At 50.2% G+C, this 24,930-nt stretch overlaps 1 protein-coding gene and 2 long non-coding RNA genes across 4 annotated transcripts; 1 reads left to right on the top strand and 2 right to left on the bottom strand.

The window, feature by feature from the left end:
- Nucleotides 1–813: 813 nt before the first annotated feature.
- Nucleotides 814–4,856, bottom strand: HOXA13 (homeobox A13). The gene is made up of 3 exons (XM_083827630.1): nucleotides 4,265–4,856; nucleotides 2,965–3,686; nucleotides 814–2,401 (listed from the first exon to the last, which is right to left on the bottom strand). Exons 2-3 carry the CDS (start codon nucleotides 3,635–3,637, stop codon nucleotides 2,157–2,159), a joined length of 918 nt encoding a protein of 305 aa, XP_083683756.1. The 5' UTR covers nucleotides 3,638–3,686; nucleotides 4,265–4,856; the 3' UTR covers nucleotides 814–2,156.
- A 4,080-nt stretch (nucleotides 4,857–8,936) lies between these two features.
- LOC310893961 lies at nucleotides 8,937–10,504 on the bottom strand. The gene is made up of 2 exons (XR_014579433.1): nucleotides 9,889–10,504; nucleotides 8,937–9,563 (listed from the first exon to the last, which is right to left on the bottom strand). It is a non-coding gene; the product is annotated as an uncharacterized lncRNA (long non-coding RNA).
- Nucleotides 10,505–11,158: 654 nt separating this feature from the next.
- On the top strand, nucleotides 11,159–22,052 carry LOC310893960. Of its 2 annotated transcripts, none has more exons than XR_014579431.1 (3): nucleotides 11,159–14,762; nucleotides 15,738–15,762; nucleotides 17,299–22,052. It is a non-coding gene; the product is annotated as an uncharacterized lncRNA (long non-coding RNA). The 2 variants fall into 2 exon arrangements; XR_014579432.1 differs by having other exon boundaries at nucleotides 15,738–15,802.
- Nucleotides 22,053–24,930: the final 2,878 nt, after the last annotated feature.

The raw sequence follows: 24,930 nt of genomic DNA, 5'->3' as shown, positions 1-24,930 counted from the left end.
GGGCACCCCGATTTCACTAACCAGACCCCGCTATCACCATCTGGACCCCGATATCTCCAACCGGACCCCAATTTCACCATCCGGACCCCGCCTCGCACCTCCCGCCGCCCCCGGAGCGGGGGAGAACGGGTCGCAACCTGCCCTGCCTCTCAGCCCCCTCCGAAGCACGCCCACGGCCGCGCAGAGCCGCGGAGCTCCCCCCGGGCCGCTCACGCCCACGCGCGGTGCCGCGGCCGCGCAGAGCTGCGCGGATCCACGGGGACGCTGCGCGGGGGCGCGGGCGCCGCGCGGCCACGAGGTGGCGCCGTCGGCTCGCGAATGCCTTCGGTGCCGGGAGCTGTCAAAAGTCAAGGTCACAAATCGGCTCTTTTTTTTCCCCTCAAGGTCAAGGTTTCGGGCCTTCCCTGTCCTGTCATCACCGCGAACGCACCCACCTTCCCGCGGCCGTCCCCGCGTCCCCAGGGGCTTGGCAGCCCCGCTTCCATTTTCCGGCGAGGGCTGCAGCGCTGTGCTGGTATCATCCTCTTCCTCCCCCTGGCCCCAGCCCCTCTGCAAAACCTCTCCTTAACGTTACGGAAACACTTAGAAGAACGCTGGATACCAAGCGTGCCTGCTCCCAGATAAATACCGTGCAGGAAAAAAAAAATCCACATATACACATATATATATAAAAGCATATATGTGCGTGTATATACATATATATATATGCGTATCTATATACATATAAACTACATAAAGGAAGACAACAATAATCACAATTATATGACAGATAGATACATTATGTGTATATATATATACATATATATATATATGTATTTCTTATGGAATGCACGTAGGTACCGAAAAATAAAGAGTATTTCTTGCAGGTTTTATTACAGTGACTATTTTATTAACAGTATTAATACTACTATACCTGTCTACACGTCTTGGATTTTCACTTTTCAGTAGAAATATAAAAAAAAATGAGGGTGCACAAGTACATTTTCACAGTGCGCTGATTTTTTTTTTTATTATTTACAAGATAGCTTCTTATAGTGAATAAAAACAAAATAATGTGCTGGTTGAAATAACTGATTGGATTAAAAGGTGCTGTAAAAAGAATCCCTAAACGTTCTACTGCGGCCTCATAACAGACAATAAACAAGGAGAAACAACTAATTACTTATAGATCAAAATATAGATTATATAAATCAAAATACTTCTGGGGAAAAAATGTATTTCAGTTCGAAGTTCTCGGATATTTTATTTTTCCAGAAAGGGATATATATATATATATTTTTAACTATGAAGAAATGCCAATGGTCACGTTTTTGTATCCACCCAGAGTCAAACATTTTAAAAATTGCCGGGGAATTAAAATATTAATTCTTGAAGATAGTTTGAGGTTTAAAATAGGCAGAGTCCTTTAAAAGGTATCTATTGTACGGTCTGCAGGAGAAAAAAAAAAAAAGATGACAAGAAATCATCTTTTGAAAATAAAAATTTAAACCAACAGATATCGCCAAGCAAATATTTTCCCTTCTATCCCCAATAGTTTGCGATGTTTCTAATTTGCTATCAGGATAGATCCTCCACAGAGCTTCCTTCATTACTGATGTCTCTGAAATCCTTATTCAGTACCTTCGAGGTTTATTATTACTTTTCTTTTTTTTTTTTTTACATTAAATGCATTGCTTAAAAACATACAGTAATTGTACTTTTTTTTTTTTCACTATGGTTTACCTGAGCAGTCATTCAACATACAGTTTGGATTGCAATGGAAGAAAACAAGCTTATGTGTACACATCGACCTCCTCACGTCAACCAGCTCTCACACCGTGGCCACGAAGAGTGTTCTGAAATAGTAAGGTCATAGAAGTACTTACAAGTTTCTCAGAAAACTGTGTGTCTTAATTGAAAGTGTATCTCTCGGGGCTGGGCATGTGGGCTTTACAGTTTGTCAGTTACACTGTCTGCTTGGGATTTCAGGAGAACTGTCAGTTTTAACCATTTGTTACAGCAATATTTTAAAAAATGCTATAATTCCAAGGATACAGATCTCTTGCTCTGAAAGAAGAGGTTCATTGTCTTTTTTTAATTATTATTAATAATTAATTTGAACAACAAAAAAAAAAGTTCTGAAACTTTCGAGCTGCTGCTTCTCCATTTTTAATCCATTAACTGGTCGTCTTCAATTTGTTGATGACTTTTTTCTCTTTGACCCTTCTGTTCTGGAACCAGATTGTGACCTGTCTCTCTGACAGATTCGTGGTCGCCGATATCCTCCGCCGTTTGTCTTTGGTTATGAATTTATTTGTAGCGTATTCCCTTTCGAGTTCTTTTAACTGAACTTTTGTGTAAGGCACTCGCTTCTTCCTCCCACGCCTGTACGAGTTCGCATCGGAGGGATGCGAAACGACGTCTGGAATAGAAAAACCGTGCACGAAAGCGTTAGGAGAGCGTTACGGACCGCCCGGGACATCTTGGAGCGGCGCAGGGGGGAGAGCCCCGCTCCTCGCCCGCCCGGAGCTCCGCTCCCGCAGCACCGCCCCGCACCCGGGGCTCCCCTCGCCTCTCCGCTGCGGGTGTTTTTCTTTCCAGCCGGGCAAAGCGAAGCCGCAGAGCCCCTCGGAGCCCCCCGAGGGGGACACACACGACTCCAGCGGGAGTTCCGCGGAGCTGCCACCGCTCCCTCCCTCCCACCCCGCTGCGGAGCTTGTGGCACCTGGTGGCCGGGCGCGAAGCCCTGCTCCCTCCCAGCGCCCTTCTCAGCTGTTTCCTCTCCCGGAGCCTCGGGCGGGATGCGCCGGGCGCCGGGGAGGGGGCGGCACCGGTGCCATCCCCGCGGCGCCGGGGCGGGCTGGGGCCGGGGAGCGCGGGCGGGGCGGGGACGGCGCGGCCCAGGGGGAGCCCGGGGGGAGCGGGGCGAGGGGCGAGCGGGGGGGGGGGGGGGGCGGCCGGGGAGCCATGCAGGTGTATTATTACCCGGGAGGGTGGACTTCCAGAGGTGAGGTGGCTGGCTCTGCTCCTTGGGGCAGTACACTTGCCCGTTCCACCCGTTGGTGATGGCCCAGGGCTGGTAGCTGTCCATGGGGAGGAGGGGGTCGTGCCGCGGCTCGCCGGGGCCGCCGATGGTGGGCACCACGGGCATATCCAGGTAGCCGGGCACCGGCTGGTAGGGCCCGGCGGCGTAGCCCTGGTAGAAGGCGAACTCCTTGGCCCGCGACGTGAACTCCTCGCCAGAGACCGACGTGTCCATGTACTTGTCGGCGAAGGTGGAGGCAGGCTGGGCGCAGGACTTGATGGCGTTGTGGTGGGTCATGCGGCACGGGTAGTAGCCGCTGCCGAAGTAGCCGTAGGGCAGCGCGGCGCCGGAGGAGCTCTGCACGGCGGCCGAGCAGGGGCTGCACTGCTTGACAGTGGGCTCGGCCATGCCGGCGGCGGGGGCCTCGCTCGACGTGTAAGCGGCGGCGCTGGGGGCGGCCAGGGGCGCGGGGTGAGCCATCAGGTTGCGGCAGGGGTTGGCCGCCGCCGCCGCCGCGAAGTTGCTGCCGGCGTGAAACCCGTCCATGTTCTTATTGATCTCATCCAGGCTGTTGTCGTAGAGGAACATGACCGGCTCGATCCAGCGGGGGTGGAGGAGCACGGAGGCTGTCATAGCCCGCTCCGCATTGAGACTAGTGGCTCTTTTTTAAAAGCCCCAAAGACTGAAAAAAGAGATACTAAATCTCCGGGACTTGACCAAGGCTGACGCGCCAGTGTCGCGCCAGGCGGGCCCTCATTGGGCCGCCCGCCCCCACGTGATATGCAAAGCAGCTGATAAACATCGGAAGGAATAAAGCGGAGATAATTAAATAATGCCACAACCGCGCGGGGACGGCTCCCGGCCCGGGGGCGCGGGCACGGGCGCGGGCACGGCGCGGCCCGGCCGCCGCCGCGCGGGGCACGGGCGCCGCGGGGGTGGGGGTGGGGGGGCGGGGGGGCCTGCCCTCCTTCCTCCCTCCTTCCTCCCTCCTTCCTCCCTGCCTCCTTCCCTCCCTCCTCCCCTCGCCACCGAGGCGTGTGCGTTTCGGCCCTGTTGTTGCCGCGGCGCGCTCCCCGAGGTGCGCGGCTCCCCCTGGCACCCCAGCCTCTTCCCCCCCTCCCCGAGCCTCGTCCTTGTCCCCCTCCCCGCCCTGGGAGCAGCGGGAGCCCCAGCGGCCCCGTCTGGCCTCTGGGAGAGCCGCCCCCAGTCCCCCCGTGCCCCTGTCCCCACGTCGCCCCTCGCCTCTCCCCGCCCAGGTACCGCAGGGACCCCGCGGGGACCCCCCCGGCCCTCCGGCCTCCCGCTGAGGCTTCCGAAGCGGAGTGTCCCTGGGGCCTTCCCGGGTGTTTTCCGCCTTCCTTCCTGCCCGTCGAAAGCCCGAGAGCCGGCTCGCTTCTCTCGCCACAAATCCTCGGCAGCCAGATAAGAGGAGCGGAGCAGGAAATCCAGATTCGCTCTGTTTACTGATTCTTTTCAGGCCAGGCTCGGGCAGCGGGAGGGTTAACTGGATCTCCGCCGTAACTCTGCTCTATTATTTGTTACTGTAATCATAATAATAAAAGCCGGGGCCTACATTTCGGCTTGCATCTTCTTTGGCCGTAAAATAGCACGTCGGCTTGTATAGCGTGCGGACGGACCCACGGCGCCTTTTTGTGCTGGGAAAAAATGGTTTATGGGCGGCTTACTTTTTTTAAGGTCTTTCTTCTATGCGAGCGAAGGCTAGAAAAAAAAGAAATCGCCTTCTCTTTTTCACGGCAAACGCTGGCATTTTTCATGGGGAGAAATGATCCCCACTGTTAATATCCACCGCACCTCCCACCGGCTCGGATGCGTTTCCCCCCAACTTTCGGCTATTTGCGCACAACCTTGAATCCGCAGTGCTCTGCCACGGAGCTATCAATAAACTTGACCCAAAGCAGCATTCGTCTCATCGTTAACAGCTCTCAGCCCTAACGTGTGCGGACAAAACATCCCCGAATGCTGCCATACTGAAAACTAATTTTTGCAGTTGCATGTTGCTTTGTTTTGTGCCTGACAGCTCGGCGTATTTATTAGACTATTGTGCTTCCCATTGACGTTGTAGCATTGTTTTGCCCGCATTGCTACGAGCGCAGAGTAGTCCCGGGACATACATTGTTACCGAGCAGCCTTTTCCTTGCCTATCGCAGCCGGCAGATCTGCCAGCCCTGAGAAATGGGCGACCATCTATTTTTCCGGGCGATTTTTACGTGCAATGGGCTGGGATACCTGAAGTCGCTGTCATTCCCCTCGCTAATCTGGCAAGGTTTTAGCCCCCTTTTTTCCTTCATTGTAGCCAATAAACGGTTCCCATTTTGCCTTAGCGTACTCCTTTCCGCATTCTTCCTCATGGCCAAAAGCAAATATTTATTCCCCGCATATTTTTCCCTTTCTTCCAGGCTCCAGTTCTGAAACCTGTGGATTCCCCCGGCCAAACGTTGCTTGACTGGCACGAATCGGGCCGGTTTGTTTTCCCCTGCTTTCTCGAGCTGCTTCTCAAAATCGCCCTGCAGCGGGGCGGGGGGGAGAAGGGGGAAGGGGAGGCTGCTCTATGGGGCAGCGCTGTTTTACATACGGGTTAGACACGGCTAGAGGCCAAGGTCAAGTTGAAAGTTGCAGTCTAGCCAATGTGAGAACTGTCATTCACAGCCCGGAGATCTGTCTGATTTGTTAAATCGGGTGGCCGTGAGAGCTGCAATCTCCCCAGCTCGCCTCTCAACCCCCCCCCCAGCCCGCCCCCCTAGCCGAACTAATTCTTCTCTCTCGCAGCAGCGGAGCTCCCGTTCTCGCTTATCTGCCCCGACTTTCTTTTCCAGACTCTTTCCATAGGGAGGGAGAAGCCATGTGAAACTGCCGCTCGGAGACCCGGTGCAAACTGTACAAGTGGGGGGGGGGGGGGGGGGGGAGAGGGGAAAGGGGGGGGCATCCGGTCTGCTGAGTTTTGGTGGTTGTTTTTTTGTTGTGTTTACCCACTTGGATTTGCTCCAGCTCTGTGTGCAAAAGGGAGAAGGGAGATCAGATTAAAGAGATCTCTTTTCTCTCTTCCATGTATCTCTCCCTCTATTTCTCGTTAGGGAAGAGGGCCATGCTTCTCGGTGCTGATAAGGGCGGTGATGCAGCTCTACCCTTCCCTTGTTTGCTGTGACGTGGGTGGGAGTCCTGCAATGGTACCGTTTTCTCAAAATAGTCAAAATGGCATCTGCAGGGTGCGTGTGCAGCCCCAAAAAAGAAGTTATTATCGGACAAGAGAGTTGATGCGTTTGTTTTCCTTCCCGAATTTTGTCAGGACTGACTTCTAATAAATTATTGACAACGAGAGAGGAGAAAAGCCTCGTCAAATATTTTTATTTTTTTCCCCAAAAAACAATTTTCATTCCCCATCTATGAGGCTATAATTCCTTCCCGCCTTAATGGGTATCTGCCATTAAATATCAGAAAGGAACCGTGAGGGCTGAAGGCATCGGGCAGAACAGATGTTCTTCGAAAATCATGGACCCTGTAATGAACACCAGGGATAAAAATATGCTTGAGCCTATCCCCCCCGCCTTGAACATACATCATTCTCTACCAGTTCTTGAAGAGCTTTTATTTTTCGCAAAGTAAGCTTTGAGATGTGCTAGCTAAATCTACCAAAACTAAGGAAGAGTTTACTTGAACCCACTGATTGGATGTGGTCATTGTCTACAAAGGCTTAATTTTGGGAAATTAACTTGTTAATTGAAGGCTTCCATTTATGCAACAGAAGGACAAGTATGATTTTCTTTTTTTTCTTTTTTTTTTCCCCTTTTCGTGTAAAGTAAGGTTAAGATACAGCAAATACAGAATTATGATAGAGCGCCAGCATTTTCCAGATTTCATGCAAACCCCCGAACCGCTTTGCATTTACATAGCGTGTAAAATATCTTGGAGAGAAATACGTCTGTTAAGTCTTTTCCCCTAAAACGAGTATTAATTCCTTAGGGAGCAAGAGGATGAACAACTGTGATCCGCAGGAGGATTTTAAAAGGTGCAGAATCCTTTCAGAGCCAGACGGTTTTAAACCGATTTTCAGATTCACTGCAGTGCCCATGTCAGATATAGTGATGTGCTTTAGTGGCATATCTGGCCCTTGGCTGCACTGAGAGCGGTGACCCACCTCGCAGGTGTAAGCAAGGGCAGAATTTGTCCCTTACAAGCCACGGTGTGCGCCTGGAGCCACGAAGCCAAAGATAGCCTTGCCACAGGGAGGACCGCAGGATTTTGGCCTTAAACGGGAAAATATAAACGATTTGTAAATCTCCCTACGTAACAGGAATATGGCCATTCATTTTTCTAAAGAGGCCTCACATCTTCTCTTTGCTTACACTACCAAAAAGTACGTTCGGGTTAAAGTCAGGTTTTGCAAAAACCGAGTTTGTCGGCACAGATTATCTAGACAGTTTTCTTAAAAAGCAACCCTTTGTGTGATAACACACGCGTTCCTGCCGCAGGAGTGCCCCACTGAGAGGAGCTTTAATTTCTTGTAGGACAATCAAAATCGCACGAATACAGAAGAAAATGTGTAGTCAGAGGAAATCCACTCTTACTTTTCCCTCCATTGTTTAGAGCTAATTAATGAGCATTAAGAAAAAAAATCGTGACTGACTGCTGAAAATATGTGTTTGTCGCACAGTTAAATCCCTCTAAACCCGCTAAAAGATCTTCGCTGATAATAGAGCGGATAGAGGGCGATTTTAGTTACTAATATTATTCTCCGTCCTTCAGAGTCCAGAAGTCTTGGAAGACGCAGGAGTAAAATGATAGCAGATCCTTAATCGAATTTGATTTTCATGAGCAAATGAAATTTACCTGCCAGAAGGTTAATTTGGAGGCGAACTGTCACCGCTGGTTTCGTCCATAATTTCTAAAGCATCAAGGATTGAGACAAATATTCCTGAGTCCGTTTTAAAGACACTTTGTATTTCAGGATATTCATGTGTTTCTAATGGAACTGAGCAGCTTTACGAGCAGGGTTCGCAGGACATCTTAACTCTCTCCCTCCCACTGCTTGCTGGGGGGGTCCGAGATAATTGCAAAATAAGAAGAATTCGTAAAAGGAAATGCAGAAAGGGAAAACGTCGGGAAGATTTGCGAAGAACTTAATCCTGCATTTCTGCTAGATATAAAAAGCCTCAAAAAAACCCTCAGTCGCACATTAGGTACGGACCTACCTATTTCAGTCTACCCAAACTTTCCAGCTGCCACCGCCTATAAGTAAGGTGTGCTCGAAAATAATGGAATTGCTTTTGCCCGAGGTGTGGGTCACAGAGTAATTTTTGTGGAGAGAGTTCTCAGCAGATCACTCCCCTCTGTATTATTTTTCTTGTTTCAGTTCTAGAAAACACGCAGGAGGTATTTCAAGTGCTTAAAGTGAAAATGGGAATGATCCTGATTTCTGTCTCACCGACAAAGTCTATTTTCCAGGTTTGTTTTGTTTATTTTACTTCATTTTTTGTAATATTTTCACTAGCGTATTTCAAGGGGGGTTTAGATTATTTTCTGTTTGTATTTGGCGGATGAAAGCACAAGAAATCTGTCGTTACATGTTGTTAGCCAGCAGAAAATGTTTCCCTTAAACTGTCGTGTAAATGCACCGATGAACAGAAGCCCTTGCAGGCTCTCTGTCGGCCGCAGACTGCCTGAATGCAGTGATAAATCCCACCTACAATTTCAATTAATTTTGCCTTGCCATGCAAACTGAGACGGATTCCTTCGCAATCAGCTCTCCCCGTTCGCACAAAGGAACCCGAGAACATTTTTATTTTAGTCTTAGCAAACTCTGATAAGCGAGGAGGCCAGGCTGTCTGAGCAGATATCCACTTCAGCAGTTTTTATCAGGTCAGTTACATCTTCCAGTTAAAAACTTTCTAGTACGGATGGGTAGTAGCAATAGATAATACAATGATAGTCGAGTTAATCTGTCTTGATACTGTTGGGCTATCCTCCGGTTTTCAGGATTTAGCGTTTGGAGGGTAAATTCATTTTTCGCCTGATAGATATATCAGTGGGTCATATTTTCTGAAATAGAAAATAAACCCAGGCTACAGTGAGCTGCAATGGCATATCCTCTCTCTATTTCTGCTGGGAGCTTGTAATAATTGCTACCACATGATCACATGGTGTATTGTTGCAGCCTGATTACAATTAAACTTATTCCTCCACCTTTTTCATTACCAAAAAAAAAAAAAAAAAAAAAGTTCTTCCTGAGCTTCAGGCCCACTTTGCGCCGTTTTTATTTCCCTTTGAAAGGCTGTCGGAGGGAAGCTGAAATCTCTCTTTCCTTAACAATGCGGGAGAAAGCATTTCCACAAAGCCCTTCTCACCATAGCATTCCTGCACTAGCGTGACATGTACACAACGTCCCTTTAGGAGGGCTCAGTGGCAGCAGTGGACGCTGCTGTCTCCTGGAGAAGTTTCAGGGTCTTTATATTTGTTTATTTTTTTGGATGCGGACTCCAAAGACGTATCTTCACCTAGGGGAAACAGCGAGGCTCGTAATGCTAAAGGCGACTGGGCGCAGTATCTAGAGAAAGAAAGAGAAGGGAGAAAAAAAGTCATACAGGAAATATTGGACATGTTTGCCTTTACTGGAAGACAGCTGTTTGAGTACATTCTCCAAGAAGTTTTTTTGGTTGCCTTTTCAGAAGTGGTTTTAGTGATTAAAATGTTGACTTCATGGAGGCAGTTTATCTCTAATGTCTGGGTCTGTCTAACAGCTCTTTTTCCTCACTTTTCCAGTCCTTTGCTCAGACGAGACTGTACATACGCGGGACTATAATCGCGGCTGTCTTAAGAAATATTCTTCAAGGGCCGGGGGCTCACACACCCTGGCAGGAGCGGAGATTTACCTTCTCAGGACACCCTCGGTGGAAGTTACCCCAACACGGGTGGGGATCCTCTCCGCAGAAGGGAAAAAAACCCCTCAGATGCAACACCCTGCATCTGGAAAAACTCTGCAATTGTCCCAGGAGTTGGAAGAAGGGGCAGAAGTGGCTGCCCTTCCCCTCGGGGGCCCCATCTCCATCCCTATCCCTTCCCCGGGCAGCTCTGCCCAGGCCAGCCCGGCGCGGCTGGGAAGCAGCCGGGGCACGACTGCTCGACACACCTGGAGCTCCCCTCCCCACCGAAATCCTTGCCAAGCCAGCCCGGCCGGCCTTGAAGGGTGCTGGGCTGCGGCCCCAAGCCCAGGGCTGGGCCTTTTAAACCGCTACACCTGTGCCGGGCTGGTGGCCCCGCCAGCCGGCCGCCCTCCTGCAGCCCTGCGGTGCCCACGGGAGGCATCTTCCCACGGCGCGCACCCAGCAAGCACCCACACCCCAAGCGGGTGCCGTGTCCCCTTCAGCCCTTTCGGGGTGTGTGTGAGCTTGTGTGCACGGCCACACACATGCCTCTCGCTTGGCACGTTGTGGTTGTCCCGAGTAAGGGAGTGGGGCACCCCTCGGTCCTGGGATGGGGTTCCCATCACCCTCCCTCACCCCCAAACGCATCCCTCTTCGCGCTTGGCGACAGCCTTCTCCCCTCGTGGGTGGGATCCCATAGGGACAGCCCTCGGGGAGAGCTCCACAAGAAGTAAGGCGCCATCTGCACGGCTCTGTGAGTGGGTTCGGGGCAGAAAAAGCCAGCTGGCTTCGGCTGAGTCCTCGGCGGCACTGAACTGCCCTTGCTTTATGCCGTGGGTGCTGCCTGTGTCAACCACCTCCCAGCAGAAAGTTACCCGATACCGTGATATGATCCCGTGTTCTCCAATTAGCTTTACATTTCACCACGCACACGCATTTCTGTTAAAATTTTATTCGGTAAAAGGCTAGTAAAACCGGGGTCTAGAAAATGCTTTCTAGCGCCTAGGGTACATTTCTCAGGTATATATATTACGTGCCGTCTTTAATAACAACAGACGTTTGCTACTCTTCATGTTAGATGGAACTAATGTTTTTCCATCCATACCGTGAACACATTCTCTAAATAGGAATTATACAGTGTTTTCCTTTAAACATAACACCAGCCAAATGCACACTAGCTGATAACTTGCATCTCTGGGTGAGTATATTACTCCCTTTATTTTTGCTGAATCATGAATTTTTCCGAAGCTTATTGTATTTTATGTCTTCTCTAGATAAGCAGTTACATATGTGGCCCTGTGGAAGGCTGAATCCCATTCTTAAATACACGACAGCTGACTGTACTTCCAAGAGGTTATTTACTCTGGAATCGACTTAAACCTCTGCGTTTGAGCCTCGTGGTTCCTCGGGGAAGGTGGGAGCAGAGTCGGTCCTTACTGACCCTGCACACCACCAGTTCCAGCTGCCCACACCTGGGCAGGGCAGCGTGGGGCACTAGCCAGGACTCCTCATTTGGGGCAGGGACTTCATGGTGGGCGCACCGGCTCTCCGTTTCATCGCCGTCCTTGCCCAGATGCCACAGCCTGCCACTGCCACGTGGTGCCCCCAAATCCACGCGCGGGTGTGCGCGGAGCCGGAGACAATGGGCCAGGCTCTCCCATTGTCTCCGGGGCAAGAGGGACGGGGCCGAGCCCAGCACAAGCAGCCGGGGAGATACCCGGGGAGGAGGGACGGTGGTGCCAAGCGGTCGGAGCGGAGCCGAGGGCACACGCCAAGGTTCCCACGCTCTGAAGACAATTCGCGACGTCCCAGGAGCCAAAGTATATTTAGTCCAATAATGGCACAGAGCAAAGGGAGTGGTTTCGTAGCAACCTCTGCGACATGCGAAATAACGAGCGGCTAAACAATAAAGGTTAGTCGCTAGTCAGGCATGCCCCTTGGTCTTGTAGCACAGATACCTAAAGGAAGAAATTCCGCAGTCCCCTTGCACGCAACCCGAGGCCGCTTTCCTGCAGATTTTACTGCCGTTGTGCCAGCGACCGGGTATCCTTGCTCAGAGCCACTTCCTTCCCATTGTGAGGAAGATCGTCGCTGCCTGCCAGTAATTACCAATTGTCATCCACTTTCACAAAGCCATATTTCTTTGCAATTTCTCTTGCCAAGTGTGTGGGGACTATCTGTCATCTCCTGGCGCAGCCCGCTGCCAAACCGCCCCCCTAAAAAGAACTTAAAAAAAAAAAAGAAGAAGAAAAGAAAGAAAAAAAAAACAGCTGGATGTAACATAAAGCTACATCTCATAGATCATGTTGCAAAGGAAACGTAAAGGCTGATGTGCCTTTGCTCAACAGGGGTGTCCAGATACGTCTGACATGGATTCCCCGTGTCCTCTGCTCAACAAATTCTCGCTCCGGGAACTCGACCTGGAGAAGTCCATCACGGTCCCGGTCTGAAACCCCACGAGGAGGTGTGCGGGGAAGGCTCCTGCCCCAGCAGGGCTGGGAGAGCCCCGCAGGAGCCGGGGGCACGTCCCGCAGCCCCGGCCTGGGAGCCCACCTGCGGCAGGGGGGGCGCTCTGCTCCCGTAACCCTTCCCAAAGCGTTACCCGCAAGGAATAACTCCACTGTGAGGTGATGAAGGCACGAACAGACACGTCATCACCACTTCGGATGATGTAAATATTTGGCAAAAAAAGGAGAGGCAGCGAGTCGGAGCCATTAACTTTAGCAGGGGGCAGCGGGGGGAGCGTTTCCGCGTCTGTGAGTACCCCGGGGGTCACTAAAAGGGAGGTCACAAGTTTGCGCCGAGGTTCCCCTGGAGCTCGGACACTGCCGATCTAACCAAGTAGTCATAGTTTCATCATTAGCTTTCAATAAATTTACTTATGCATCTTTTATCAGTATGCATCTTTTATCATTATGCATCAATAAAGCATCTTCAGTAGGATGGCAAGACCACGGCAAAATAAAAATAAAAAAGAAATAAAACCCAACCAACAATAATTTGCCACTTCAGCTGGGAAGAAGGCATTGTGCATACAGCTACTCTAATGAGAGAATTACGATAAAGTTGCGTTTATCAGGAGGGGAGGAGGAAAATGACGTATTGTACTGTGTTTTTTTTTTTTAAAAAAAAAACAATAACCACAGGACCGAAACCTTAAAACCTGTGAGCAAGAATATCCCAGCTAACATAAAAGTTGCCTATATATAAAAAGAGAATCCCATATAACTCCACAGCGGAAATCGGTTAGCAAGTATCTTCTGCCCGTTTGCAAACATCAAATGTTCCTGCCATATGTCCATTCTTATTTGTATAGCGGCTGAGAAACCTGAAACGTATATATGCGATATTAAAACAAAACATGAAAGATTTTCCCAGAAATCTGTGAGAGGGGAATGTAGGTCTGAGGCGGGGGTTAAAGGAAGTAAAAAAACAAGTGATGCTATTGCCAAAAACTTTAATATTGAACAACACAGCTGAAGCTTTTATCACGGTACGAAATTTACAGCCTAATAATTCAAACCCGTGTGCTCGTAGCAAGATGTCTCTTCCCCTCTGGGTACCCAAAGGGATGGTTTTGCTTTCTGAGGCAAGGAGCATCCCTGCGAGCCAGGGAAGTCTTTGGGGACTGCAGGTGACTGAAGACTGGAGGAAATAAGAGGAGGAGGAAGAGGAAAAGGAGGGGGAAGAAGAGAGGATGGTGGTATTTAGGATCTTAAGTAGGTTCTGATAGGTGGGGTGGAAAGAAAATGTGTCCTTTAAAGAAATCACGAAGGCACCAGACTACGGGGAAAAACCTGCGTGGAAAAAAAATAATAAAGGAACCAGAGACAAATGTGTGGGCTGGAAGAGCAGAAGTTTGAGTCCTCCCAAGGCGGAGGAGATATCCTCCACCTCGGCATCCTCATCGTTTGGGCAGGTGATGGGGCTTCCGTGTCTCAGTTGCTACATGATTAGGTACCAGCTAAGAAGCTGGATGCGATCCGAGCTTCTTAGGGAAAGAAATAAAAAAAAAGATAGGTGGGCCGGGTGGAGACCACGACATTTAGAAAAAACCCACCCAGCTCCGCGGGGAATGGGAACACTTGCGGTGTCCGTGGGACTCACTGCAGCTTGGAAACGCCTTTCGCGGCCGAGCATAGGCCACCTATTAGACGGGGACAGCCTGGGATGCCCCCCAAGGCGGGCAGCTCAGCTGCCAGCAAAAGTTTCACAGCTCGGGGCCGACCTCTGCCTTTCCCCCTCCCGGGTTTCTCCGTCCTCTGCCCCTCTCCCGCGGGGTCCGCGAAGGCAAATTTCTGCCCACGGCTGTCATTTAGCGAACCCCCCCCGCCTGTCCTGTCCTGCCTGCTCCGGGTAGAAATGCAAGGCAGGAGGCGGCAGGAAGGCTCTCAGTAAACCTCGGAGCTCCTCGCCCTGCCTGCGCCGACTTTGCGGGTGGGGTGCGCTCCCGTCCCGTCCCTATCCCCTTATCGATCCCCATCGGCTGTCTGCCAGGGGAAGCCGAGAGCCGGCGGCTGCAGGGGGAGAGAGGGAGGGGGGGAAGGAGGGAGGGAAGGGGGAGATCCCTGCCTGCCTCGGCAGCACCGCCCGTGGCACAGCGAGCACGGCAGCGGGCAGAGCAGCACGGCGGGCTGCGGGCAGAGGGGTCGCGGCCGCGGGGCCCAGCCCGGCCCGGGGAGGGGGGAACGAGGACGAGGGGGGGCCCGTCCCGTCGGGGCAGGGCCCGGGAGGGGCCGGGCTGGCACCGGCGACCTCCAATGGGGGAGAGCGGGGGCCGCTCGCGGGGCTCCGCGCTGCCCGCTCCGCGCAGCTCTGCGGCGGCTCGGCGGGGAGAAGGCGGCCGGAGGAGAGGACGGGAGCCGGGTGTCCGAGGAGCCGGGGTAAGAGCCTGCCTGCGGGGCGGAGGAGGCCGAGCTGCAGTGGCGAGGGTTTCCCACTAGATGTCTGCACAGCTAATGGTTGGCGAAGGCTCCGTCCGCGCCCGGCTGTATCCCCCCGGAGTGCGACCCTCCAGCCTCTTTGAAGTCCGGCACCCCCTTTAGAAATTAAATCCCCTTTTCCCCCGTCCATCCCGTTTTCTTTTTCTTTGTTTTCCCCTTTCTTTAAAGAGCGTTCTGGAGCTTAGGCTAGGATAAAATACGGATTTCTCCACCAAGAACGCTTTCTGGTGTTCGACTCATGCAATTGGAATCCCTTTATGACCTTTGATGTGTTTAAATTACACGGTAAAGCTGTGCACACACCTCGGATTAAACTTTAATCATCCGAAGTCAAGGACGTCCAGGTGGTAAATGACTTTACTTTGACATTTCTACTTTAGAACAATATATGATCCCAGTCGCAGGTCAGAGAGACGTTCCCAGTCTTCTCACCCTTGGAAGCGCAAATACGCTCTTACCAAGAGAGATTAGAAACTCGTTGCTCCTGTTACTTTATTAAAAACCAAACAAAACAAAAAAAAAAGGGGAAAAAAAAGAAAAAAACAAACCCAAGAATCATGGCTCCCGGGTTTCTCGTTCTATCATTTACCTTCAGGCATCTCACAGGATAGGGAAAGCCTTCCTCGCTGTTAAGCACCTCTCTGCCTGTCTTGGTGTGTGTGTGTATAATGATCCATACAGGAATCTAGCGAAGGTTTATATGGATTTGTGTGTGTATAAGTACGTGTACACATATATGCACATACAAAAAAATAAAAATTAAAATTACCAAGGTTTCCCTTCGCTATCGGCTAATGGCTCTGGGTGTTTGACTGTTTCCTCATTAGGAAGCCCTTCCTCCAAAAAGTTATGTCGTAGTTGATTGCTTTAAAAAAAAAAAATCCTCTACAGAATTTCTGTCTGGTCCCATTGCAGTGTGGACGCCTTGTGTGAGCCCAAGGTGAGCGAGGTTCCTCACGAACAAAAAACCTAGCAAATATGTGAGTACTTTTAAGAGAAATCTGGAACTCTTTATTTGCTACACTGCTAGCACCTGGTTTTAAATCAGACAACTTTTGGTTAACACTTAAAAGTGAGGGGGATTTGTGGGCCTTTTTATTGCCAATCAATCTATGACAACTAATTTTTGCGTTGATTTTTACCAATGGATCCCTGCGTCGCATCAACTTCTGCTTCGCTTGGAAGCCGTGGAGCGCAGGGAGCTAAAGCCAAGCCTTTCCCGCGGAGTTTTAGGTCCTGGACTCAGTTATAGGAAAGGCCTAAGCGTGGGAAATCCCATCCTTCTTTTTCTAATTCCTTTTCATCTCCGGTTGGACCCACTGAGGCTTTACACCCGCTCCGAAGGAAATTAAATTGTGATTAAATATTACGTAAATTATAAGGGGATCTGGCAGGAGCGAGGTGGGCTCGGTCAGCTCGTATGGGGGAGCTGGCTAGAAATAAACAGTTCCAGGTAGGCAGCGCAGTCTCAAGAGGGAAGGGCTGAGATTTCGTCTCCGCTGTGGAGTGAGGGCAAGTTCAATTCCTCGGGCACAAAGTACTCGCAACCCAGCGACCTTTATAGCGCGAAAAGCAGGAGAAGGAGTGGACGGGCAGCGACGCAGGCACGGCAGGAGGAAATTGAGAAGGGCATCCACATCTTCCTCCGGGGGTCTGTCCCAGCCCCACTGGGGGGGGGGTGTGCCGCGGTCCCCACAGCTGCCAGTGGGAGGGATGGCAGAAATGGGGCGTCAGTAGGTGGGGGGAGAGGGGCAACGCTGCTGGCGAGGAGAGCTGAGGTTGTGCACCGACCTTACAAAATTCCCGAGACTTTACAGTGGTCATTTCAAGGCTTTTGGAGGCGTTAAAGAAGAAATAGGCAACTTTTTTTTTTTTTTTTGATAGCGCTAGCAATTGTCGGTGAAAATATCTGCTCTGCTCTCCCTCCCAGCCGTTTGCTCCCCATAACCGTGTTACCTATCTACCTATCTGGGCTGGAACAGGCGGCGTTATTGCCTCATGTATTGTTGCTGTTTAGTGGAGATAAATCTGAGCTAAGGAGTCACGGTCGCCATAACCGCAGCTCAATAAAGACAAAAGCCTGTTCACTTCTTTCTGAACGGTCTCGAGAAAGCTGTCTAAAATCCCCAAGTCCAATTATTTAACTGTCCGCTCTGTCCTCCGCTTCTAATTATGAACTCAAGATGTTTAATGTTGGAAAAATGCATCAGTTGTTTTATACACGGACAGAGCCTTTACTTGTGAAACTCACTTCTAAAAAAAATAAATCTGGAAATAATTAACTCGTACAGTTGAGAACATTATGTTGCTTATACTGTAAACGTGTCCTTACACCTTTACAAGACGTTACAGAGGACTTACTCAACTAATTGAAACTGTTATATAGCAGCGTTATGTATTCAACATACTCGTTACATTTCATCTTTATGGACTTAAGGTTTTATTCCTTTCACAGTCTTTGTGATTTTTTTTTCAGCAGCCGGTCGCTTAATCTGCAAGAAGGAATGATACACGAAAGGCTATGAAAAGCGAAGAAATTTAGTGTTATTTTCTCCGTGGCAGGGTGAGATGGATCACACCATCACGGACGCAGTATTGCGAAAGGAGCTAGCGTGGAAAATATCATCGTATAACTGAGCCAAAACACTTTTCCCCCATCGCAACACCCCGGGGAGAAATGAATGTATGTGTACCGGATAGTTTCTGCACTAACTGGCTCAGGTGATGGGACCTCTCACTTTCAAAAAAGAAAGGAAATATTAATAGTATTAGTAATAGCAGTAGCAATAGTAATAGCCATAGCCATAGCAATAATAATAATAACAGTAATAATGAGACTAAGGAGTTTCTTTAACTGCATCCTCAAGCAGGGGGGAAGCTGGGCAGGATGAAGCCGGGTGGGCTGCGGGATGCTCCCCTCCCGCTGAGCACTGCCGAGGGATGGTTTTGGGCAGCCCCAGGAGGGGACACGAATGGCCGTGCCGCCGACCACAGGGGAAATGTCCCTCGCGTGGGTCCTGGGAGTGGCCACGGCGGCTCGGAGCATCTCTGTGTGTGTGTATATGTGTCTCTGTGCGCCTGTGGGCGCACAAGGAGCAGCGTGGGGTCCCATGAGCCCCCCCGCCACTCTCAGAGGCGACTTGCTCCTGCAGACAGTTTGCCCTTCATGCTAGTGGCCAGCGAGGCCACAATGAGCTGTTTTCACTGCTCTCACCAGTGTTGCGCCTTCAGGAGCTGCTGGAGACTTTTGTTCACCCGGAATAACTAGCACTCACATAGGCGCATACAAACGCCCGATTCACGGGGTAGCCGGAATAAGGACCAGGATGTGGGCTGCACTCTGGGCTCGGGTTTGTGCTGAAGACACAGTCCTCCGATTATTATTTTATGTTATTTTCAGTGCAGAGGGCACTACATGGGGCTACTTCAGATGAATGAATGCGTCTCCCGCAGAGACCTCCCCGAAAAACTTGCACCCGGCTGGTATTTAGAAACAGAGCCTGGCATACCGCGAAGAAGGGCGAAGTGAAGAAGGAAAAGCTCCTAAGTAGCAGGAAGGGTCACTCACAGGAGGGAGGGATGTGCATATTCTCACACTCACGTGTACGAGCCTGCACACCATAGCTGTGTTTCTAGATGAAGTGGGAGGGTGCGTGTTAGGAGACGTTTTATTAAAAAGTGTTCCCAGGGCTCAGGAGGAGAGCAGCCGGTGCTGCAGAGCTGCACTTTCAGCTCTCCCAGACAGGCTTCCCTCCCAGAAGCCGGGCTGCATCCCTGCCCTTGCACTCGGCTGTCAGAGCCAGGACCCGCCCTGGCGAGCCGGAGATAAGCCGGCATCCTTCGGCTGGCCCCGGCTCTGCGTCCCGTGTACTTCCCAGCGCCCAGGGGCGGAGGGATGGAGAGGGCAAACCCCGGCTCCGCGCCCCCTGGCTCCGCACCCTCCGGCTCCGCGCAGGTGCGGGGATGGCGGTTTCCGAAGCATGTGCTCAGCACGCATCGGGCACTGTCTCCTCTTGCCAAAGTGGCCGTGTGATTAACGCCGGCCGACGGCTCCCCCCGGCCCTGCTCCCCCTCCCCTTTTCTCCTCCCCGCCCGCCCCCTCCTCCCAAAGGTCCTTCGCTGGTTTCAATAAAAGGCAGGATCTGAGCTTTCTCCCGTTCGAATCAAAGAGGTGTTACGATTGGCTGAAACGAGGGGCAGATGGGGCATTTTCAAAGATATTTCCAAACAATATGCAGCCGAGGCTCCCGAAGTTTCTCGGGAAGCGAGCATTGTCTGGTAAAACAATGACAGTAAATAAATCAGTCATCGGGGTCCCCGTCGGGATCCTGCGGGGGGTTTAGCCCGGGTTGCTGACTCCCCTTCCCCGGCTCTCTACTCATTAGAAAGTTAATAGGAGGCGCCGGAGATTTACCCCGGGGTAACGGAGGGGGGATAGGGCTGCCAAGGCCGAGGCACCGGGGGAGCTTTGCTAACAGCCGTCTGGAAACCGAGCCCGGCGGCTCCCGCCGTGGTGGGGACGCCCGTGCGCACCGGGGCGCGCCCGCTCCTCTCCGCGCAGCGCCGTGCCGGGCTGTACCGGGCTGTGCCGGGCTGTACCGGCTGTGCCAGGCTGTACCGGGCTGTGCCGGGCTGTACCGGGCTGTGCCGGGCTCTACCGGGCTGTACCGGGCCGGGGGCGACGCAGGGCTGTGCCCACCCGGCGCTGGCATCGGTGACGGGGCTGCTTTCGCTGGGCTCTTCGGCCGTGGCCAACCCACGGGTGTTTTTTGGAAGGTAAAGCGGGTGCGAAGAAAGATTTATAGGCCTCCACGAAGACGGGAAAATTAAGTCTTTCAGGTATAGAGTACACGCCAGAAATAAAGTTTCGCGATTTATTTGCTCAGTTTTCAGTTGATAAACTCCGTACTGCTCCGAAGGGAAAAACTTCCCTGGCTCTCCGTGCGCACAAGGCAAGATTTACGCTTGCACAGAGGAGTCATATTCGGAAAGAGATGGCAGAGCAGTAAAGTCCTTTTGGACACGATCTTTTCAGCCCCGGACCTCACCGTCCCCCCAGAACACTGATTTTTCTGCTGTCTTGGTTAAATGGGAACAAAAAGTTTTTACGGCCTCCACCGTGGCTTGAGTTGAAAAATTTTGCATGGACGACGGTGAGATTTGTGCCCCAGAGCTAGATTTTCTGCTGGAGAGCTTGGAGTCCTGCACAGCCCCGAAGTTTTACTAGTCAGCATGCTTTTTACTGCACAGCTCGTGTGCTCTATCGAATGCGATTCCTGGAGGGGCATTTTTGCACTGAGTTTCGCTTTTACGTGGCCACTCGTTTTAAATCGTGAGAGATTCAAAATCAAGGTACAGCCATTTAGTGAAAAGAAACCCGCCCCAGCGCTCTACTGTTAATGAACAGAAATTATTCCACTTTCATCTCGCCCCTCAGAAATATTTTTACTCAGAAAGGGCTGGCTGCTAATTGGGGTGCGCAGTTGCCTTTAATCTCTAACACAGCGCTTGGAACCTACCCAGAATGAATTAAAATAAGTCTGATAAACAAGAAGTAAACATGGCTTCCCAGTAAAACTCGTTTTATGATCACAGCTTGTGTGCCACCTCAAAATATTAGGTTTAGGCATTTAGGGCATAAAGAATAAAACCCCTTTCCAAAGTCGCTAACGCTCACATTTGGTACTGTTTTAATCTTTTCTATTAGAAGTACAAGGAAAGAATACCTTTTGTTCTAGTAAACTACGGATGGAGTAGAAATTTGCATGTTTATACATACTTTCTGGGCTGGAATCGTCCCCCGAACCTACGTATAAACATGTTTTATTTTTTCGAAAGCAGGCTGCAGGAGATTAAAAATCATCGTCAGCAGAGAAGTTATTTTTTCTCTCTGCTCTTCTGTATTTCTGCTAGCAAGTAGAAAGAACAGAGTGTGCGAGTATGTGTGAGTGTGTGTGCTGAAGGGAGGGAGGGAGCTCTGCCACAGAGTTTTGCAGACGTTCAGATTTATGCGTGGCGAGATGGGTCTGTTTGTAGGAATTACAGCACGGAAAAGCTTTGGTCGAGCAAGCTGTAGATCATAGTTGCATGATAGCTGAGCGAGTTCCAGGAATAAAGTGCCAGCCGTGGAAATGGCTCTCGTAAAGCCCACGTCAGATGGCTTGCCGTGCAGAAGTACCCCCTGCCCTCAACACCTAGCAGCCCCGAAATCGCCGGAGAAAAGTTACTCGAGTTCGCGTTTTGGCAAGCGCCATTTGCTTGGCTGTTTGCTTGGTTGTTCTATTTAAAGTCATTTGCACCCAGCTCATCCCCGGAGCATCTGCATGCCCACTGGAGCCAGATCTGGTTTCCTGGGCGCAGCCCCGTCCTTGCTCGGCAGCAGCGCCTGGCAAATGTCGCCTGAAGAAGGAAGGAGCCCGAGCCTGCAGTGCTCCCGTTAGGCACCGGCGTCTGTCCGCTCCCCGCGCCCCCCCCCCCCCCGCGTGCTCCCAGCCAGAAACACAAAACGATTAAATCAGCCTGAAAGCCACTCGAAAGAGCAACGGCGAGGTGAAATGTGCCGTGTTTGTCGAAGGATTTCAGAAAACAGGTGAAGAATTAAGATAGGACTTAATGCCATGCTTATCGCATGCAAATGAAATATTTAATCTGCCATTTCATCTCTCCTGTGTGCTCAAACACCTCCAAAAGTTCTTTGAACAAATATTTAGTTTCCAAGCTATAAATTCGTCTTATGCAAAGAGAAAGCTTTCAGGATCTCCAGTTTAAACTCGTTCCTACCACTTGTTGTGGTGCTGAGAATTATCAAACCGGTCAGCTTACCTTTCCCACGAGTGGTAATTAAAAGAGAGCTAGCGTGTGTGTGTGGGGCGGAATAAAACAGGATAATCACATTCAAGTAATGGTGAGCTCACAAGCTGTAATTAGTATCCTTCCAAGCCATTTAGCTCTTCAGTTGACTCCTGATTTTTTTTTCCAATAGCCCTACAGCAGCTCTGTGTGTAGAGTAACCCTGCTGCATATCAAGATTCCTTAATAATGTCATTGTAGGAAAGGAAGATGGAGAAATAAAACTGTTAAGGAGAGGAACTGCTAAAGTATTCTCCAGTCTGTCAAAGGAGTTATCTAAACTGAGAATTTCTTTCCCTATTCTCTCTGAGATCCAAGAAAAGCATGCGGGGGTTGTTTGGTCCTTTAAGACATGGGTTGGGATGAGATGGGGTGGGAAAGGGAGGGAGAAAGGAGGATCCTTCTGAAAGACTTCCATGGAGGTAAGTTCTCTCCACTTCCAGGGGGAGAAAGCCGGCCGTGGTGACAGTGAGTTAGTGGCTTTTGACAGGCAGGTGAGGGGCCCCTTTCCAAGCCAGTCTTTGGTGGGGGGGTTGGAGGGGGAGCGGGAACCTTTTCCAGCGACCCTACACTACTTAGACAGCATTTATGGATGGATAAAGCTGAACATTGGACAGGACTCCCTGAAGGAAAAGAACCTTTCAGTGGAGCCATCAACCTGTCATCACTGCAATAAAGGTGTAACACACAGGAGTGCTGGTAAGAGCCCAGGGTTTATTTCCTGGCCCTGTCACATGACAAGGGGCCAGGGTTACCAAAGGTTACCCCCTCACATGGAAAGGATCAGCGGCCATCAGGCCCAGCAGCTGCTTCTCCTGCCTCCTGTCTCATTTTTTATTTTAACTCATGCGTGTGTCTTGTTAGAAATGGAAAACCACCAGCCCCATTCAGCTGCAGCCATACAGGTGATGAATACCACATTTGCCCACAGCCTTGGAAAGCCAGCCAGGCCAGAGCCGAAGGCTGAGCACCCTTCTGCACCCACCTCACGTCCCTGGAGGTGTTCCTTCTTCCAGTGGGTGGAGGCATGCCAGGGGCTCATATACCAACACTGCCAATGCTTTTCCGATAAAGCTATTTGGTGTCTTCCAAGCCAATCCCTCCACAACAGTCTTCTTACCCACTCGTGTGAAATGTACCATGTTTTTGCACTGTGAAACTGGTGTCAGGAATTCTGTGAGAAAGCTAGGCAGAGACGTTGGCCGTGTCATTCTTTGTCCTGTAATTCCTTGTTACATGAGAGATGCAAGCTCTATTACAGCCTCCCAGGCAGCGCATATGGGCACAAAAGGAGCAATGACAAGGAAGGCCTGGAATCTAGGAAATGGAAAGGAAGCAACTAGAGACTATAGAATTAATAAGAAAAGCTGTTTTCCACAAAAAAAAAAAAAAAAAGGTAATGATGGCTTTGCTGTGGTTTCCTCCGGTCATACACTTGTCAGACAACACTGTCCTACCCAGGACGTGGGTGCAGGTAAAGGGCTTTCTATGAAACCTTGCAATAAAATCTACAACAGAACATAAGAGAGAGCAAAGCATCAGTTATAGATCTTGGAGGTTTACATTACTTTTATAGAGGGTTTGGGCTATATTTTAAATTTACCTAGTGCTTACAGAGCCAAGCAGTGGTGTTGCAGACAGAAAATATTTGCCACCTCTGAAGAGCCAGAATAACGGCTGGGTCCTTTGATTCAGCTTTCCACCCCTCCACAAAAAAACCCTGGAGCAAGGGTGGCCAGGAGCTCCTGGGCTGCCCCTGCTCCTCTGTGGTCCTGATGCTCCACGTGGGTCAGACAGACCCAGGCTGCCTGATTGCAGAAGGCCTCCAGGCACTGCTCCAGTGGTGAGGAGTTATTAGGGCTAACAAGTCCTTAATCATCCATCTTCATCATTATTATTATTACCACTGCTCCTTAGCACCATTAAGCTCCATTTGTGGAGTGTGCAGAAAGCAGAAAACAAAAAGATGTACCCTGCCCCAGACAGTTTTCCATCTATGTGTAGGAAAAGAGGTAGTGCTGAACACTGGAGAGAGGTAGGAAACAGAAGACAGTGGCAACTTACCTGACCAGCATCTGCCCTAGGAGCCAGGAATCAGGCGGCTTGGAAAAGAGCTGTTGGTGAACAGCCATTTTTTCATGAAAAAATTTTAAACAAACGTGTTAAATCTGCAATGTTTTGGGAGTTTCATTTCAGTTTCTCAAGAGGGAGAAAGGAAAGTTCCTGCAGGATCAAATGGGGAAAAAGAGAAGGTGGTACAACACAGAAGCGTGAGAGAAAGCATGAAGCTTGTCATTAAAAAAAATAAAAAAATATATTTTTTTCCACTCGAAACCTGCTCTAATGACAACTGTGTCATTTCCATTTCAGATGTTGCACAGCAGCTGTATAATGCCTGGGATGCCCCTAAGCAGACGAATTGGATTACAAACTGGATTTGTCCGTTTTCCAAAGACAGAGTTGTGGAGGAGTACTGTAAATTGATCCTAATGAATAGGGTAAGTGGGTGGGTTGGTCTTAGCTTATTAGCTTTAAATATCAATATGAACAACAAGGATATTGTTCCTCTTTAAAATACTACTGGCTATAATATTAACAGTTTTCTTCACCATAGAGAAACTGTTAACTGGTCACTACTGCAGTCATCGCCACGAAGAAACTAACATTACCCCTGTTTTACAGGCCGGGAAGTGGAGTCAGAAAGATTAGGGCTTGCCCAAGGCCACAGAGCCAGCAATAAGGCAGGAAGAGAGCTCCAGATTTCCTGGCTCCTACTCTCCTCCTAAATTCATCATCCACACTCCAGTGACTTCTAAACTTTTTTTTTTTTTTCTGAGATAAAAAAATGCCTCTCCAAGTGGTTAAACTATGTCATGAGGTTCTGCCCCAAATCAGTGTCATGGAATCAAGTGCTGCAAGGATGTGATTTAGCATGTTTTGGAGAGGCTGTTTTGGGGATACCTTGCACAACGGGACATGATGTGAGTGCCATGTGAATACAGCCTCTGCTGTCTGAACTGACCAGAAGCCTAGATGGGAGAGCAGTACTATGAGCCAGAAACGGTGGGAGAACAAACCTCTGAGAGCAGGTATAACCGAAGAGGATTTACTCTGGAGGATTCAGGCTGTGACTAGAGAAAAATAAAAAAATAATTAAAAAATCCCTGTCACTTAACTAAGGTTTTGCCCTTGCATTCATTTGCATAGGCAAAATGCCAAGTAATAGTTGGTTCATCTGTTCCGTAGGTGACATACCCAC

Source organism: Anser anser (assembly GCF_964211835.1).
Source record: "Anser anser genome assembly, chromosome: 2".
NCBI lineage: Eukaryota > Metazoa > Chordata > Aves > Anseriformes > Anatidae > Anser > Anser anser.
Note: the sequence above shows the minus strand (reverse complement) of the source record. Positions and strands in the feature narration are given on the sequence as shown.

Bases quoted from the DNA above. Each gene is read 5' to 3' on its own strand.
- HOXA13 (XM_083827630.1), bottom strand. From the start codon at position 3,637: ATGACAGCCTCCGTGCTCCTCCACCCCCGCTGGATCGAGCCGGTCATG. The intron at 2,402-2,964 runs GTAATAATACAC...TTTCTATTCCAG, and splicing joins CTGGAAGTCCACCCTCCCGG to ACGTCGTTTCGCATCCCTCC.